Source organism: Mesoplodon densirostris, chromosome 18, assembly GCF_025265405.1.
Source record: "Mesoplodon densirostris isolate mMesDen1 chromosome 18, mMesDen1 primary haplotype, whole genome shotgun sequence".
Classification (NCBI taxonomy): Eukaryota; Metazoa; Chordata; class Mammalia; order Artiodactyla; family Ziphiidae; genus Mesoplodon; species Mesoplodon densirostris.
In genome coordinates this window covers 52,174,953-52,190,429 of record NC_082678.1, presented here as the reverse complement: position 1 = coordinate 52,190,429, position 15,477 = coordinate 52,174,953, and the positions used below count along the sequence as shown (strand labels likewise).

At 52.1% G+C, this 15,477-nt stretch overlaps 1 protein-coding gene across 1 annotated transcript in view; it reads right to left on the bottom strand.

Moving 5' to 3' along the window:
* The window catches only part of RAB11FIP4 (RAB11 family interacting protein 4), a 117,056-nt gene extending 111,180 nt beyond the window's left edge, over positions 1 to 5,876 (bottom strand). The window contains exon 1 of the mRNA XM_060081564.1: positions 5,718 to 5,876. Coding sequence (XP_059937547.1) covers positions 5,718 to 5,876 — 159 coding nt within the window. The remainder of the gene's footprint in view (positions 1 to 5,717) is intronic.
* Between the last annotated feature and the right edge of the window lie 9,601 nt (positions 5,877 to 15,477).

The following is a 15,477-nucleotide window of genomic DNA, read 5'->3' as shown; positions in this document are numbered from 1 at the left end:
GGAGGCACGGGCCACACCGCCCTCCACCAAGCCCTCCACGACCTGGAGCTTCTTCCTGCTCTAGATCCCGGTATCTCGGGAATGAAGCTATAGCCCAGAGAGGTTTTGCCGTATGGATTCAGGCTGTGTCAAGACTGCCTGACAAGATGGACCAGTCCCCCTGGACGCTCTTCTCACGCCCCTCCTCCCAGCACAGCCAAAGTGGGGTGCAGGCAGCCAGAGGCCTAAGAGCACTGGGCATCCTATCTGGGGCTCGGCCCCTCCCAGCCCGCCCCAGGAGCCTGGTGCCTCGCGCTCACTCCCTAGGCCTCCCGAGGGACCGCAGCCTCAGCCTGGCTTCCACGGTGACCTCCAAGCTCAGGGGCACCCGCTGCACCCCGGTAAGCCACAAACACAGGAAGGAGAAGGTCTTTCTGGGCCTCACTCCTGTCCTGCTCCCCACTCACGGGTCACAGACACCCCGACCTTTCCTTCGAGGCTCGGAGAACCTGGGCCTTCCTTCTGTTTTGCCAGCTCTGTCATCCCTACCAAGTCCCCATTAGGGTGGGGCACTTAGAGGGGGCCTGTTCTCCAAAAGAGCCCTAAATTCTTCCCTCCAGTAGTGGCGTGTTGGGCTTTGCAGGCCTTCTGGACCCCCGTTGGTTCTGCACCCGCTGCCACTGCCCAAGTCAGGACCCTCTTCCTCTCGGACCAACTGTCACATTCCCCTCCTGGATCCAGCCTCTGTTCTCAAGCACACATCTGACCCTGCTGCCTGGACCTTTCTACCATCCATAGGGAACGGCTGAGGCTTTCCTGATCTGGCCCCGCCCTCCCCTCTAGCCCCTCCTCCTATCACCTCCTACCTCCAGCCATAGATATAGGGATACAGCTGCTTCTTCCCCAGCATCCTGTCCCCTCCTCTCCTGAGCAGACCCAGCTTTACTTCAGGGCTCTCCCTCCCCTGGCAGCCCCAGGACTGTCTCCTGATAAGTCTCGGCCCACCCTAGAAACCCAACCCCTTTGCCGGTTCAGACACCCAGGCTGAAGCCAGCACCAGCATCTCCCTTGCGGCAGTCCTTCGTCCAGAGGGGCCTTGGGGACTAAGGGAGCCCAGTCTGAACCCTTATTTCATCTCCTGTTCAATATGAACAAGGAGGCACCATGCCCCAGTTGCTTCTGGCACCTGCAAAGAGGGGAAATTTTAGACTAGTCCCAGGTGGGCTAAAGCTGAGTCACTGCCCCCAAATAATTAACACCACCCTTCCCAGCAGGAAGGACTGGCCACTGCTCAGAGGAGATGGTACTGGGTTAACAAATGGCAGAGACACCACTCAACTACTTTTGAGTCCATTCTTCTAGCAAGAAGGATGGTTTTCAAACTGGAAAAGGGAGAAGAATATATTTACCAGGGATGTGGCCCAAGATATCTCTGGCCGCTCCCAATGCCTTCCACTCACAGATGCAGGAGGGCTAGAAGCTCAGAGCTGACAAGGAGGGTGGGCCGAGAACACCAGGGACTGTTCGCAGATCTGGACCTCAACCCCCAAGAACCCCCCAGCCTAGAACTGCCTCTCAAAGATGCTTGCAAGTGTTTACCAAAAACACCAATAGTAAGAGCAGCAGCAATTCTGATAGCGGGCCTACTCCATCCCGATACTGAACACTTTACGTGTATTAACGTGTTCAAGCCCCACAATAACGCTATGGAATGAGAACTGTTATCACCCCCATTTTATGGATGAGTAAACAAAGCCCTAGAGAGGTCAGAAACAAAAGCAAGCTATGAGAAGTCAACACGGGTTCAGGGCACTGGGCCATCATTTCTCGTCCTTGTCACAGTGGTCTTGCGCCTACTTATTACAGACTTTCAGGGCTGGGACAGTGCCCTCACATTCTTTGAAACGTCAACCTATGTTCTCACACACGACTCATGTTCTCATCAAATTTCCTTGTCTTCTCTTTTCTACTATGATTCCCAAGTCAATAAATTAGGGGAATATCAGAGGCCAACCTGATACATAATATTACTATTAACTAAAGTCTGTACTTTATTCAGTCTTCCTTAGTTTTTGCCTAATGTCCTCTTCTTGTTCCAGGACCCCACCCAGGACACCACATTACATTTAGTTGTCATGTCTCCTTAGGCTTCACTTGGCTATAGGACAGTTTCTCAGACTTCCCTTGGTTTTGATGACCTGGACAAATGTGACGCGCACTAAGCAGGTGTTTTGTAGAATAATGTCCCTCTGTTGAGATTTTTGTGATGTTTTCTCATGACTAGACTGGGGTGATGGGTTTGGGTGGGGGATCACAGTGGTAAGGTGCCTCTCCCATCATATCGTATGAAGGGGACATACTACCTACGTGACTTATCACTGCTGATGTTGATCTTGGTGACCCGGCTGAGGCAGTGTGTGTCAGGCTTCTCCACTGTAAAGCTGCCCTTTCCCCCCTTTCCATACTGTCCTCTTTAGAAGGCAGTCATTATGCATACCTGACGCTTACAGGGTGGGGGGTTATGCTCCACCTCCTTGATAGGGAATTATCTACATAAATTATTTTAATTTGTTCTGTATGGGAGACCCTCCTAGTATTTATTTATTAATATTAAATCATTTATTGATATTAGTATGGCCTCATGGATATTTGTTTTACACTTTGCAACCTAGTATATTTTGATTTTTACAAAGCATTTGATTCTGGTGTCCCTGGCATTCTGGGTGTAGTTGATAAAATATGGATAATCAGCTCTGATAAATTCACTGAATTCCATATCTAATGAATGATAGTTATCCACCCTAGAGCACTGGCAGGGGGTAGGGGGTGGGAAATCAAGGTCTCTATATGATTTTTAAACAAATGAAATAGAAACTGCCAGAAAACATAGCATTTTGAAGGGGAAATAACATCCCTATTCTGTAGTGCATGTGTGAATTTGGTGTGCAGTGAGCAGGGCTGCAAAACGTATTTCTGTGGGTCTTGGTCAATAACACAGTGTGAGCAGGGCTGCAAAACGTATTTCTGTGGGTCTCGGTCAATAACACAGTGTGAGCAGAACCACCCCTACGAGGCTCTGTCCGTGGTCCTGCCCTGGGTTTACACCAGCCTGGCAGATTGAGACATAAAGCACCCACTTCTCCAGCCTGTAGGCAGCACAGCACGGGAGTGACAAAGGTAGGATTGTAAATTCTCTCTATTGTCTGTTACAATGGGAAGAAATGAACAAGATGAAATTCAACAGGAATAAGGTCCAAGTTACAGGTTTAGATTTAAGAAAGTACTGACACAGACAACAGGCCTGAGCTCTTCAACAAGTCAGGGTTATTCAAATTAAAAAAAAAAAAGAATTGCATTAAAGTAAGAGATCAGAATAACCGGATGCATTGCACAGTTCTGGTGAGAAAACTGGCTTGAACAAAACAGCAAAGATTGACGTTTTGGGGCCAAATAGGAAAATCTGAATAAGGTGTGCATATTAAATGAGATGAGAATTTATTGAAGCGGAAAAGTGCTGATCATTTACTGGAAAAAAATCAGGTTACAAGACAGTATGCACAGCATGACCTCATTTTATGGAGAAAATCTACATATAAGCATAGAAACAGCTCTGGAAGGATGTGACCAAGGTGTCACAGCTAGGCTCCCTGGGAGATGGGAACATATTTTATTTTTGCTTGTCCATATTTCTAACTTCCCACAGAGCATATAAACTGATTCTGTAATGATATAAGATTATGCTTTAAAAAGAAAAATCACTGACCCTCCTCCAGGATGGACGGGAATCTTGGCTTGGCAGAGGCTGCTAAGAAAGATCCCTGGGGGTTTCAGTGGCCAGAAACTTAACATGAGTGCACCACTCAAAAGGCACCCTCGCCCTGAGCCACCTGTGTGTGTGAGAGGTGTTGGGGCCAGAACAGTCCTGGAGTCTCCTGGTCCAGCCCCTCCATGTCATTACTAGGAGAACTCTGTCACACAATTAGTCGACGGTGGCTTCAGGGCTGGAAGCCAGAGGTTTGGTCCCTGCCAGATCATATGGAAATGGTCTGGGGCTTCAAGAACAGGGGATATTTGGCCTGGAGAAGGGAGGATGGTAGGAAGTGAGTGGGAAGGGGACAGGAGTGCTGTTTTCAAATATTTAAAGGCTGCCATGTAGAAGAGAGACCCACATGGGTCCCCGTCGATGACTAAGTGACAAGCAGGTTTGGCTCCAGAGTGTATGAGGAAGAAGCTCTAACTAGAGGAGCTGTCCAGATCAGGGATAAGGTGGGGCTTGTTGGGGGCTCACCACTGAGCCCATGTGGCCTCCTGCCAGAGCCTGCTGGGAAGCTCTTCCCACCACTGAGACTGTGGTTCTGGAACTCCACTTCCAGCCAGAGCCAGACTTCTCCCCTGCAGCCTGTGTCCTGAGAGGAAGGACTGGGGCTCTCCCCATGCCTGGGGTCTGCTCAGCCTGCCTCGATGAGGGGAGGGGCTTGACCAGCCTTCGGGAAGGAGAAGGATCGGGTGACTGCAGGAAATGGTCCTGAACAAATCCCAGCAGAGGGACAGGGTGGGCTCCAAAGAGGCTGTAGCAGTGAGCCTCCCGGGATGGGGTACCTGAGTTCTCGAACTTGACACTTGCCTCACCCTCTTTCACTTACTGGTCTCAGGGACTCCCAGGTCCCAGCCATGCCCAACAGCCATGCAGAGATGATTATCTATCATCTCCCCCTTGCCAGGTGACAGGGAGGCATGGATCCAACCCAGGCATGCCCTGGCTTCTCCTATGTTCTGGAATGCTAGGCCCCAGCTGTCCCCAGAACAGAATGCCAGCCAGTGCCCATGCAGAGCCTGAGGCTTCAGGTGGCCTTGGAAACTCACTACTCAGGGCTTCGTCTCCTGACCATTTCAGAGTGGGCAGTAGCAGAAGGGTGGGGCTGCTCTCCTGCCAGGTGGGTGCCTTGCCGTCCCCCCTCCCCCAGACATAGCCACCTGTCCCTGTGCCCATGGCATGAGAGTACACCTGTCTCTGCCCACCGCACTGGCAGCACCGACCCTCCGATTCCAGCCCTGCTAACAACCAACACCGTTCCTACTTTCCCCAAATCGACGCGGCCCCCCCGCCGCTGCAAACACTGCTCAGCTGCCGCTCCCCAGCTTGGCTCTGGGAGGTCTGCCGCAGCCGACACAGCCAGCTGCCAGCCAGGCCTGCCCAGGGGAGCCCGCATGGGGGGTCATCAGGCGCTGGGCCGAGAATCCAGGAAGGTCGCAAGCAGACACCTCCCGCTGTGTTCTAGGTCGGCTGGGTGCAGTCAAGGAGCCGAGACAGCAGAGCGCCCCTACTTGTCCTCTCGCTCCCTCGGCCAGGCTCAGTGGGGCGCATGCCTCCCCCCACCGCCGCACCGTGTCCTGGGATTCCCGCACACGGACCTCTGCGTCTCGGTCTCCGCAGGGTAGGAAGGGGCTGGGGGTCCCGGGACCAGAATCTGACGGCTCCTTCCCCCCACCCCCCAAACCCTGAGCGGGCTGCAGAGCGGTCAGAGGGGCCCGCAAGGGCCCGGGGCAGGGAAGATGGGCAGAGAAGCCCCCACCCCGGGCGTGATGCGTGACTCTCGCAGCGCCGGCGCTAATGGTGGAAAGCGAGGGTCCGACAGGGCGGGGATGCCCGGGGGCTCGGCCGGGAGCGGGCTGGTGAAACGGTGGAAAAGCCGGGGGTGGAGGATTGGGGCGCGGACGCCCCCGCCGCGGGCCCTTACCTCCTCGCCTTGGCCGAAGCGCAGTCCGAGCGCCGCGACGCGCTCCACGCGCAGGAAGCCGTCGGGGTCGCGGCCGCACACCTCGAACACCTCGCGCAGGCGGCGCACCGAGCGCAGCAGAGCCGCGGGGGCGCCTGCCCAGCCCGCGCCGCCCGCCATCCGGGCCGGCCCCGCAGCTAGCCCGAACCCCGCGCCCGCCGCGGCCGCCCGCCCCGTGCCGCCGCCGCCGCCGCCGCCATCGCCGCGCGCCCTCCGCCCGGCGCTGCGACGCGCAGCCTCCGCCCGGTGGCGGCGGCGGCCGAGCCGTGTCAGCAGCGGCGCCGCAGCCCCGCGGCTCGGGGCGGGCGGGGGAGGGGGAGGCTGCAGACAAAAGAGGCCGCGCGCCCCCGAGGGCGGCCGCCCGCGCGGCCCCGCCGCCTCCCCCAGACTCGGTGTCCCTCGGCGGCTCCGAGCTCGTCCCGTCCCCTGGGAAACCGGGAGGATGGGTGTGAGACAGGTTCCCGGAAACCCAGGGCTGCCCGAAGGCCCCGCCCCTGCTTGGAGGAGTCGGAGAGGAGGCCCGAGTCCCCGGACCAGCCGCGCCGGGGTCCAACAGCCTCGCATCCAACCTCAGACCCCCAACCCCAAGGCCAGCCCCTCTCCGTTCACCGCGTCCTGTGTGCGTACCCAGCAGTGTTGAGAGCTCAGTATGTCCCAGGGGTTTCCTACATTAGCGCGTTGGATTGTTACACTCATCTCCGAGGAAGCTGAGACTCAGAGAGGTTGAACTACTTACCCTAGGTCACACAGCCTCTGGGAGCCCGGGTCAGGATTCCTAGCCAGTCTGGAGCTGGATGGAGCTAGACTCCCTATTCTTACCCTTCTCTGTGCTGCCTCTTAAAGAACAGTTTCCAGGCTTAGGTCCACACAGGCCTCCCCAACAGAACTCTGGGCCATCTCTGGGCTAGGAAAGGGTGCAGAGAGGGGGAGCAGGGACCCTGGGACAGGAGGGGGAAAGAGGAGACCAGAGCAGGCAGGAGGAAGGAAAAGCAAGAGCCACCCACCAGGCCTGCCTGTTGCAGGGCCGGGGGGCCACCCAGCCCCTTGGGGAAGTTCCCTCCCTTCCCCTGGGTTCCCACTCTCAGCCCTTGCAGCCCTGGACCTCAAGCGGAGAGCCCAGGACAAGAGTCTTGGCCCTGGGAGCTGGTGGCAGCCTCCAGGCTTGGACCTTAGCCTCCTCCCAGTCGTGCTCAGCTGAGCCTCCACCCCAGCTCCTCTGACGCCCAGCCTCGCCCGGGGCTCTGCAGAACCTGGCCTGGCTCTCCTCTCCTCCTTCCTTGTTGCTCAGCATGCCAGGCCCTTGTGGCACCAGTTGCACCCAACCCAAATACAGGTCTTGGCTGAGCCCACCCCCACGTCTGCTTCCCAGCTCAGTTCAGAGGTTTCCTCCTCTAGGAAGCCTTCCCTGATGGCACTCCATCTTGCCTGTTAGTCTGATTTCTGGTCCCTTCCTCCAGATGCCTACTTAGTTCTACAATTCTCTGGTGGGCTGCCCATCTCCCCCAGCATGGTGGGAAACCCTCCAGGGCAGGATGTATCTCAGTCACTTCTTGTCCCTGACCTCCATTCAAGGGTGGGTCCAGAGGAAGCCCCTGCCTAGAGGAGATGGGGTCCTGCCCCATCATCAGCGGGAGCCAAGAGCAGTGTAGGGACCCAGACAGAGAGGCTGGGGTGGGGCCCAGTTCTGCACATGAGCTATGTGGCTTCTCTTCCCTGGACCTCAGTTTTCCCCTCTGTGGTCTTCCTGCTCAACTGTGAATATATCCTGCTTAGGGGCTGCCCTGTGGCTTCTCTGATTCTCCCACCCAAGAGGCTCAGGACAAAAGGGAGATGGGCAGGGCTGAGTTATCCCCTTTGGGGAGCTGTAGAAATGGCTCTCAGAGCTCTCCCTGCATCAAATCCCCCAAAAGAAGAGACCAGGGAAGCTGAAAGACCTCAGCTGGCAGAGGTGGGGGCCTCAGACCTGAGCATGAACAAATCCCAGATGAACCAAGCTCGAAGCCCACACCAGATTAGTGGGCCTTCTCCCAAAAGACAGGAGCCCTCCCAGACCCCTGTCTCTCCTCACCCATATCTAGGAGCATCTCAGCTCCCTCCTGCCTCCCTCTTCCTGGGGCACCTCCTCACTTCTACCCTCTCCCCATCCCACTTTCTCTGGTCAACTCCCATCCTTCCAGATTCCATGGAAGTGGTACCTCCTGCAGGAAGCCTTCCCTGACCACACCCTCGCTCACCTTGACTGCCTCTCCCCTGTGCTCCTGTAGCATTCTGTGCAGGGAGGTGACAAGTATACACTGTGGAGCCACCCTACAGCTGGGGATAAGGCCATGAGGGTCAAGTGATTTAATATGTGTAAATGTCAGAGGAGTGTTGCAGGTAGTAAGTGCCAGCTATTGTGTCCTGATGTCTCTCACTCCTGTTATCACCAGAACATCTGGGAAGTAGGTTTCAAAGTTCACACAGTGACCATGAGGTCCGTGAGGGCAGGGACTGTGTCATTTCTCTTTTGATTTTCTAGCTCCAGGCTCTTAGCACAATGACCAATACACACAATTAAGGTCTATGAAGGAATAAATTAGGGAAGGAATGGGCACACATACGGTGTGGTAAACTGAAACATGGCCTCTCAAAAGATACCCACATGCTAATCCCTGGGAGCTGTAAAATTGCCTTATTGGAAAAAGATTCTTTGCAGGTGTGATGAAGCTAAGGCTCTGGAGATGGGGAGAGTCTCCTGGGGTAGCCAGATGGGTTCTAAGTGCAATCACAGTATCCTCATAAGAGGGAGGCAGAGGCAGATTTAACACAAACAGAAGAGAAGGCGATGTGGCCACAGCAGGCAGAGATCGGAGGGATTTGGCCATAAGCCAAGAATGCCAGCAGCCACCAGAAGCTGGAAGAGGTGAGGATGTGAATCATTCCTAGAGCCTCTGGAGGGAGCATGGCCCTGCCCACGCCTTGATCTTGGGCTTCTGGCCTCCAGAGCTGTGACACAATGAATTTCTGTTGTTTTAATTCTCCAAGTTGGTGGTACTTTGTTATAGCAGCCACAGGAAACCAATATATATGGTATAAATATCATGGGGAAGTTGTTACAGATTAAGAGCCAGGCTTTGCAATCCAAAACAGCTGAGCCAGGCACCAAGGTCTGCTACTTATTTAGCCCTTTGACTCTGGACGAGTTAACTTCTCTAAACCTCAGTGTCCCTATCTGTAAAGTGAGGATAGTAGTTCCTACCTACAGAAGTCCTGCAGGTTTCACATGAGAAAATGAATGTAAGGTGGCTGGCACAGTGCCTGGCATGTACCTGGCCCGTGGTGATTATGATGTGTGTCGGCATGGAGAGGTTGAGAACCAGTCTGAACGGGGGAAGCATTTCTGATTTTCACCTCCAGGCCTTGAATTCAGCGTCCATGTTGTGTGGAAATGGGACAGGATTCACAGTTTCTTGCTGCTCACAACCTGCTGGGTTTTTTTTTAACCATGAATAAATATCGCTCTGGCGGAGAGGACGGGTGTGGGAACGCCTGGGCCTTTTTCACCTGTCCTCCAGCATGCGGGGTCCACAGAGGCAGAAGCAGCAGCACTGCCTGGGGGGCCGAGGACGCTGGCAGGACTGGGGTGAGTCTGGGGTGAGCAGGGTGTCTCAAGACCCTGTCCTTCCTTGTCGGAAGGGGTGCCCGGGCTGGGGTTTCACTCACCCTGGGTGCCCACCCACAAGTTTCTCTGACCCTCAGAAGGGAGTAGGTCCATCTGATTGCTAGCGTTCCTTCCAGGATTCTAAGAAGAATGACAAAACCGTACTTATTCTACCCAGCTAGGCTCCACATCCTTTCATCAGCCTCAGAAATGGCTCCTAGAAGTGACTTGTGGCTGGGGCGCCTCGCGGTTTAGGAAGCGGCCTCCTGCCCGCGTCTCACCTACCGGAAGTCCTCCAGGCTCACCTACGGGAAGTCCTCTCGGATCAGCACGTCCCCTGCTCCCCGCCTTCTCTGCTGCCCCTTCTGCCGGAAAGAAATGCGGGAGTCCTCAGTTACAGACTGCATGGAGTAAAGGGGAGAGTGGGAAGATTGGGGTGGGGTAGGGGCCATTTTTTACAGAAAGGTAACCGGCCTCACCCTGACTGATACAGGAGGAGGGATCCTGGTGTCCACGGAAGGCCTGACATTCAGAGAGCCAAAGACTGTCAGGATGGGAGACACCTTCCTCCCAACCCCCCACTCCTCCAAGATCACAAAGCTTTTTGGTGGCAGAATTGGAACCACGGCCTAAGTGGCCTCCTGACCCCCATCAATGCTCCTTTCTGCACAGAAGCTTTGAAGCAGAAGGTCCTGGAGTAGAATCGCTGGACTAAAGCCCCAGCTACCTATTCTGCCATCCCCACCTGAAAAGTTTAAAAACGAAAGAAAACAGAAATCCGGGGCGTCCAGTCCTGCTGAATATACATCTGGGAGGGAGCAGGGGCTGGGGGCTTTGGTGCCGGCTGGGCCGAACAAGCCAGGATCACTGAGATTTAGCAGTGCAGAGGCCAAGGTCTTCCTCCTGGGGACCTCTCCAACAAGGACAACGCACGGGTGCACGGATTGGTGACCTTGGGGTGAAGCCCTCCACAGGATTCTCAGAAACACACCGAGGTGCAGTGTTTAGAGGGGTCTCCAGCAGGACGCCAGCCCGAGGAAGCAAAGCAGCAGAGAGGGAGGGCTCCGCGACTCTGTCGATCCTCCTCCCCCGGGACAGGCCCGGTTCTCCCGCGCCCCCTGCTGTTCAAGGGAGGTTTTAAAATTTAAGATCACTCCTTAGAAGCATTTCTTTCCTAGACTCATTCTCTTGACAAATAGGTATTGAGCGTCTACTACATGCCAAGCCCTGTTCTAGGCTCTGGGGATACATCAGTGAACAAGATGGAAAACTCCTCTCCCTTCACCGAGCTCATTTTCTTGTGGGTTCTGGGGAATTCCCAAGGAAATTCTAGGCCTCTTCCGAGCACCATCCTGGATGTAAATGGTAGAGTTTTTTTTTTTTTCTGGCACATAATGTTTAGACAGGAGTTATTAACTAATGCCACCTGGATTTGAAGACTCCATAAGAGCCAGGCCCAGGGCAAGGCACCAGGGACATAAGTTGTCACACAGACTCCCCCAGGAGTCTAGGGACCTGGGGTGAGATTAATAAGGAGGTAGCCAACAACCCGCTCAATCCCCCAGGACAGATGTAAGCTGCCGAGGGAGCAGGGAGAATGGCCCAACAAGAAAGTCTTGCTGGAGATGGTCTTTCGGGGCGGGGGGAAGGGGGGTGTCTCTTGGAAGACAAGGTAGGCTCCCCTGGGAGGAAATGATGTCTGCATAGGCCCCCCACACAAGAGCATCGCAAGATCCAAGGAAGCAAAACAACCCATTCTCAGGACTCGTGTTGAGGGGAGAAGCTGGCAAATCTGAATCATCATGAGAAAAGCCACCGCACATGCGCAGAGGCCAATAAAGAAGAAATCCCTCCCACCAGGCAGTGATGGGCCCTGAAGGTGCCATGTCTCTAGGAGGATTTGTAAGGTGCTGACTGTGGGTTGAAAACCCCCTCTGTACCTCCTTGTAAAGCCTTCAGTAAAGTTTTGTGCAAGTGGATTCTTCAGTGGGTAGGAGATGCCAGGCCATGTTTCAGGGTGAGTTTGGGTTGAAAACAAGAGCAGAGGAAGGAGGGGACCGGTGATATTTAGGTTACATGTGTAACGGTCTGTCATCTCAGTGCTTGCTCTCCCAGCTGAGGAGCTTGGAATGGCTGGAGCTAGAGTGGGTTGGAGCAGGAGATGGGCTTGAAAAGACAGGTAGGGGTCAAATGATGGCCTTGCGTATCCTGGTGAGGACTTTGGACTTTGTTGGTGGTGAGAAGGAAGCCTTTGAAGTATGTCCTGGCTGCACTTATGATGGGTTAGAATGTGGTACACCGGGGACAGTGGGTCATGCTAGAGACCCTTGTAAACAGGCCAACGAGCTGGGCCCCTGAATGGGCAAGGAGGTAATGGGTATGGTGAAGGAATTTCAGAAGGCACAATCAGTATAATCTGGTGACCATCCAGTGTGGTGGTGGGGATGGGTGGTGAGTGGGGAGGAATTAAGGATAATTCCCAGTGTTCTAGCTCAGGTGCCTTGTTGGGGATGGTGGTGCCATTGGCCAAGGCAGGGGCCCAGGAGGAAGTGCACTGGAAATCCTGTGCAGAGGTGAAGAGCTGCCATTAGGTGGTTGGCTATCCAGGTCTGGAGGGGAGGAAGGAGGTGAAGTGGTGACGATTAATTAGAATCACTTCACACAGTGTTAATAGATGAGAAAGTTCAGGAAAACACTTGCAGGGTAGAGAGCTGAGGGTGAAGAGGCAGGTGGAGGAAGTGCTGTCAGAGCAGTGGGAGGAGAATGGAGACAGGGAGCCAGTGCCTGGAAGCCCTAAGAGCTGAGGAAAATGACCGGACTGTAGTCAGTGTGCACAACCTTCACGATGCAGTGCACACAACTATGCAAATTTATAGGCCCCTTAATAGCCCGAGAGCTTCATGAGGTCCGGGGCCATTTCCAATCAGCCTTGTTAACTGTGAAAGATTGTAAGCTGTGAGCAGAAGTAATAAGGTCATAGTGAAGGGCTGGTGGTGGCCAGTGTGCTCTCTTGGGGTCCATGGAGTCAGCAGGTGTGTCCCCAGAACTGCTCTAAACCAGGTTCAGAAATATGCCCCTGGAGAAAGAAAACAAACCCAGCTCCCTGGAATCTGAATTAGTTAAAAGCTACCTTTTGATAAAAGGAAAAAGACTAAGGTAAAAAGCATCGAAGGGATGGTAGTTGTTAATTTAATGCCTGAATAAGTTCCATTATTACGAATACCTTTTCAGTAGAACTGAAAGTCAGCATCATCTTCGCCTCTTAAAAACAACTTTTGTTTTTAAATAATGCTCAATGTAAAAAGGTAATAAAATATAAACAAAAATTAACGATACATATTCATCTTTTTCCTATGTATAACTATAGTCTCCTATGTGTAAAATACATAGATATTTTACATGATTGGGGATCTACCCTCATATACAGTTTTTTTGGTTTTTTTTTGCGGTATGCGGGCCTCTCACTGTTGTGGCCTCTCCTGTTGCGGAGCACAGGCTCCGGATGCGTAGGCTCAGCGGCTGTGGCTCACGGGCCTAGCCGCTCCGTGGCATGTGGGATCTTCCCGGACCGGGGCACGAACCCGTGTCCCCTGCATCGGCAGGCGGACTCTCAACCACTGCGCCACCAGGGAAGCCCTCATATACAGTTCTTAATCCCTTGATTCTATTGGCAGTTTCCTCCCCAATTTACATATTATTCTTTAAACCCATTTTTAAAGGGTGCATAAGGAAGCCCTGTTAGCTTCCAGAAAGTGCTGGATGAATATAGATGATTTAGCCAAAAAATCATCCAGGTGTTGTCTCCAGATGTTTTGGTTGTCTCCAGGTGTTTTGATATTATAAATAATGCTTTGATGAAAGTCTTAGCTCTCTGATCACTTATTTCTCTAGACTAGATCCCTGCACATAATATTATTGGGGCAAATGGTGTGGACATGTTTAAGGCTAATGATACAGAAGGATGAGGTCAAGTTCAGGAGCAAGTCCATCACACCACACTCTGGACCAGCACCGAGTACTAAATACATCTTTGCTAATTTTACAGATGAAGATGGTATTTCACTGTTTCAAGTTTGCTTTGTTGTTGTTGTTGTTTACTACTGAGCGTGATGACCTTTTCCATCATATAGTAATTAGCAAGTGGTACAATATTTCATTTCTGTGGATTAGCCGTTCATGTCCTTTGCCCATTTTTCTTTTCTACTTGGGTCTTTTCTTAAAATCGATTCTTATGAATCCTATAATTAGAACAATCTCCCTGTTATTTGGCCTTTAAATTTGGGTGTGATTTTTTTTTTTGGACATGGGGATATTTTATGGATTAGGTACCAAGTGTAATCTTTAGGATTTCTTCCACTGCTTTTAGGTGTACAAAGTCCTTCCCTGTTGTGGGAGTAAATGTTCTTGGCCAACATTTCCAGCTCTCCTCCTTCTGGAAGAGGATAGCTCTTTCTGACCCTTGTGATTCTGTGAAGCTGTGTGACAAGTTCTGGCTGTGACTGTGAGAAGTGACTGCACATCTGCTCTCCGGCCTCTAACTGCTAATCTGAGACCCTCCAGATTCTGGGCTGCTCCATCTGGTAGCCACTAGCTGCCTGTAACTATTTACCTCTAATTTAAAATTTACAGGTCAGCTCCTCAGTCTCAGCGCTCACATTTCAAGGGTCTGACAGCCCGATGTGGCTGTGGCCATGTAGACCGTTCAGCTATGGAACGTCTCCATCCCTCCAGGGGCAACTGGGTGGCGCTGTCTCAGCTCTCCTTCCCTCTGTCATTTGCTATGGTGGCTGATCAGTCTCTGGAGCCCGAGAAACTGCGGTGAGCGGAGTCCCCCTGCCAACCACTGATGGACATGTAGTGGGGTGAGAAAGCTTTTGTGGCTTTTAAGCCAATGAAATTTGGGGGCTACTGGTGCTCTTTTTTTTTTTAACACCATAACATAATCCGGAACTTTTTGTCTTTTCCATTCTATTTACCTAGTCTAATTACCATCATCACAGTTTTAAATATTTTTAAATGTCTATGTTTTATCATCTAGTAAGGAAAGTTCCTCTGTATGCTTTTATTTTTTTTCTTAGCCATGCTTTCTTGTCTATTTTGTAAGGTAAACCCTAGGATCTCTTTGTTTGGATACACACTCTCTTCTTGTAGGGGTCTTGATTGGAATTGTGTGGACTCAGTGATGAGTTTGGGAGCAACTGGCACTCTGCTTCTTCCCATCCAGCTCCGTGGGATGTCTCTCCATTTACTCCTCTCCTTACAGCCCGCGGCCCTCACATGCCTGTTTGCTGAGTGACACTGTGCAGACAATGAGCAGCAACGGGAGGAAAGTAAGGACAACACAGTGACCTTCCATAAAGCAAAACTAAGTCCTCTTAAAGAACTATTTTTCCTCCGGTGAGTCCCTCTTGCCTTACTCTTTTTGGGGTTGAAATGCCGTATTATATAAAGACTGTTCCTGGAATTTTTTGTTTTCTATATGCATAAATTGACAAAACACATTTTCAAAACTTTCCTGATGTGTGAAATCTCAAAGTCTGGATTCGTTTTCAACAGGTCTTTATTACACAGGCCATCTCCATTTTGGTAGGGATTTTTGATATTGTGAACGGGGTCTTTTTTTCTATTCTATTTGTATAGTTTCCTGATAGCATAGAGCCTTAGGTGTTATTCAACAACCATCTATCCAGCTCCTTCAACAAGGCATAGTCCCTGTATTTGAAGGCCCAGAGTATAACCAGGGAGAGAGGAACAGTTGATGATCACAACATTGTAACGAGAAGCTGTTACAGGACCAAGAGAAAGGCTCTCAGCGCAGCCCATGGGAGAACAGAGAGCATTTCCAAGAGGTGCTGATGCTGGAGTTCACTGAAAACAAGGGGCCCAATAAATGTCTGATGGATGAATGAATGAATGCTGTAAGCTTAAAAAGACTTGGTATTTTAATGAAAAAAAATTTTTTTGGCCTCCTGTAGAATCCTAGACATGAGTATATGGCGAGTGGTGGTACTGTTTTTGCTTAAGGCATACACGACCTAATTCCTTTCTGCCTCCCATCCGCAAATTATCAAGTTGGTGAGG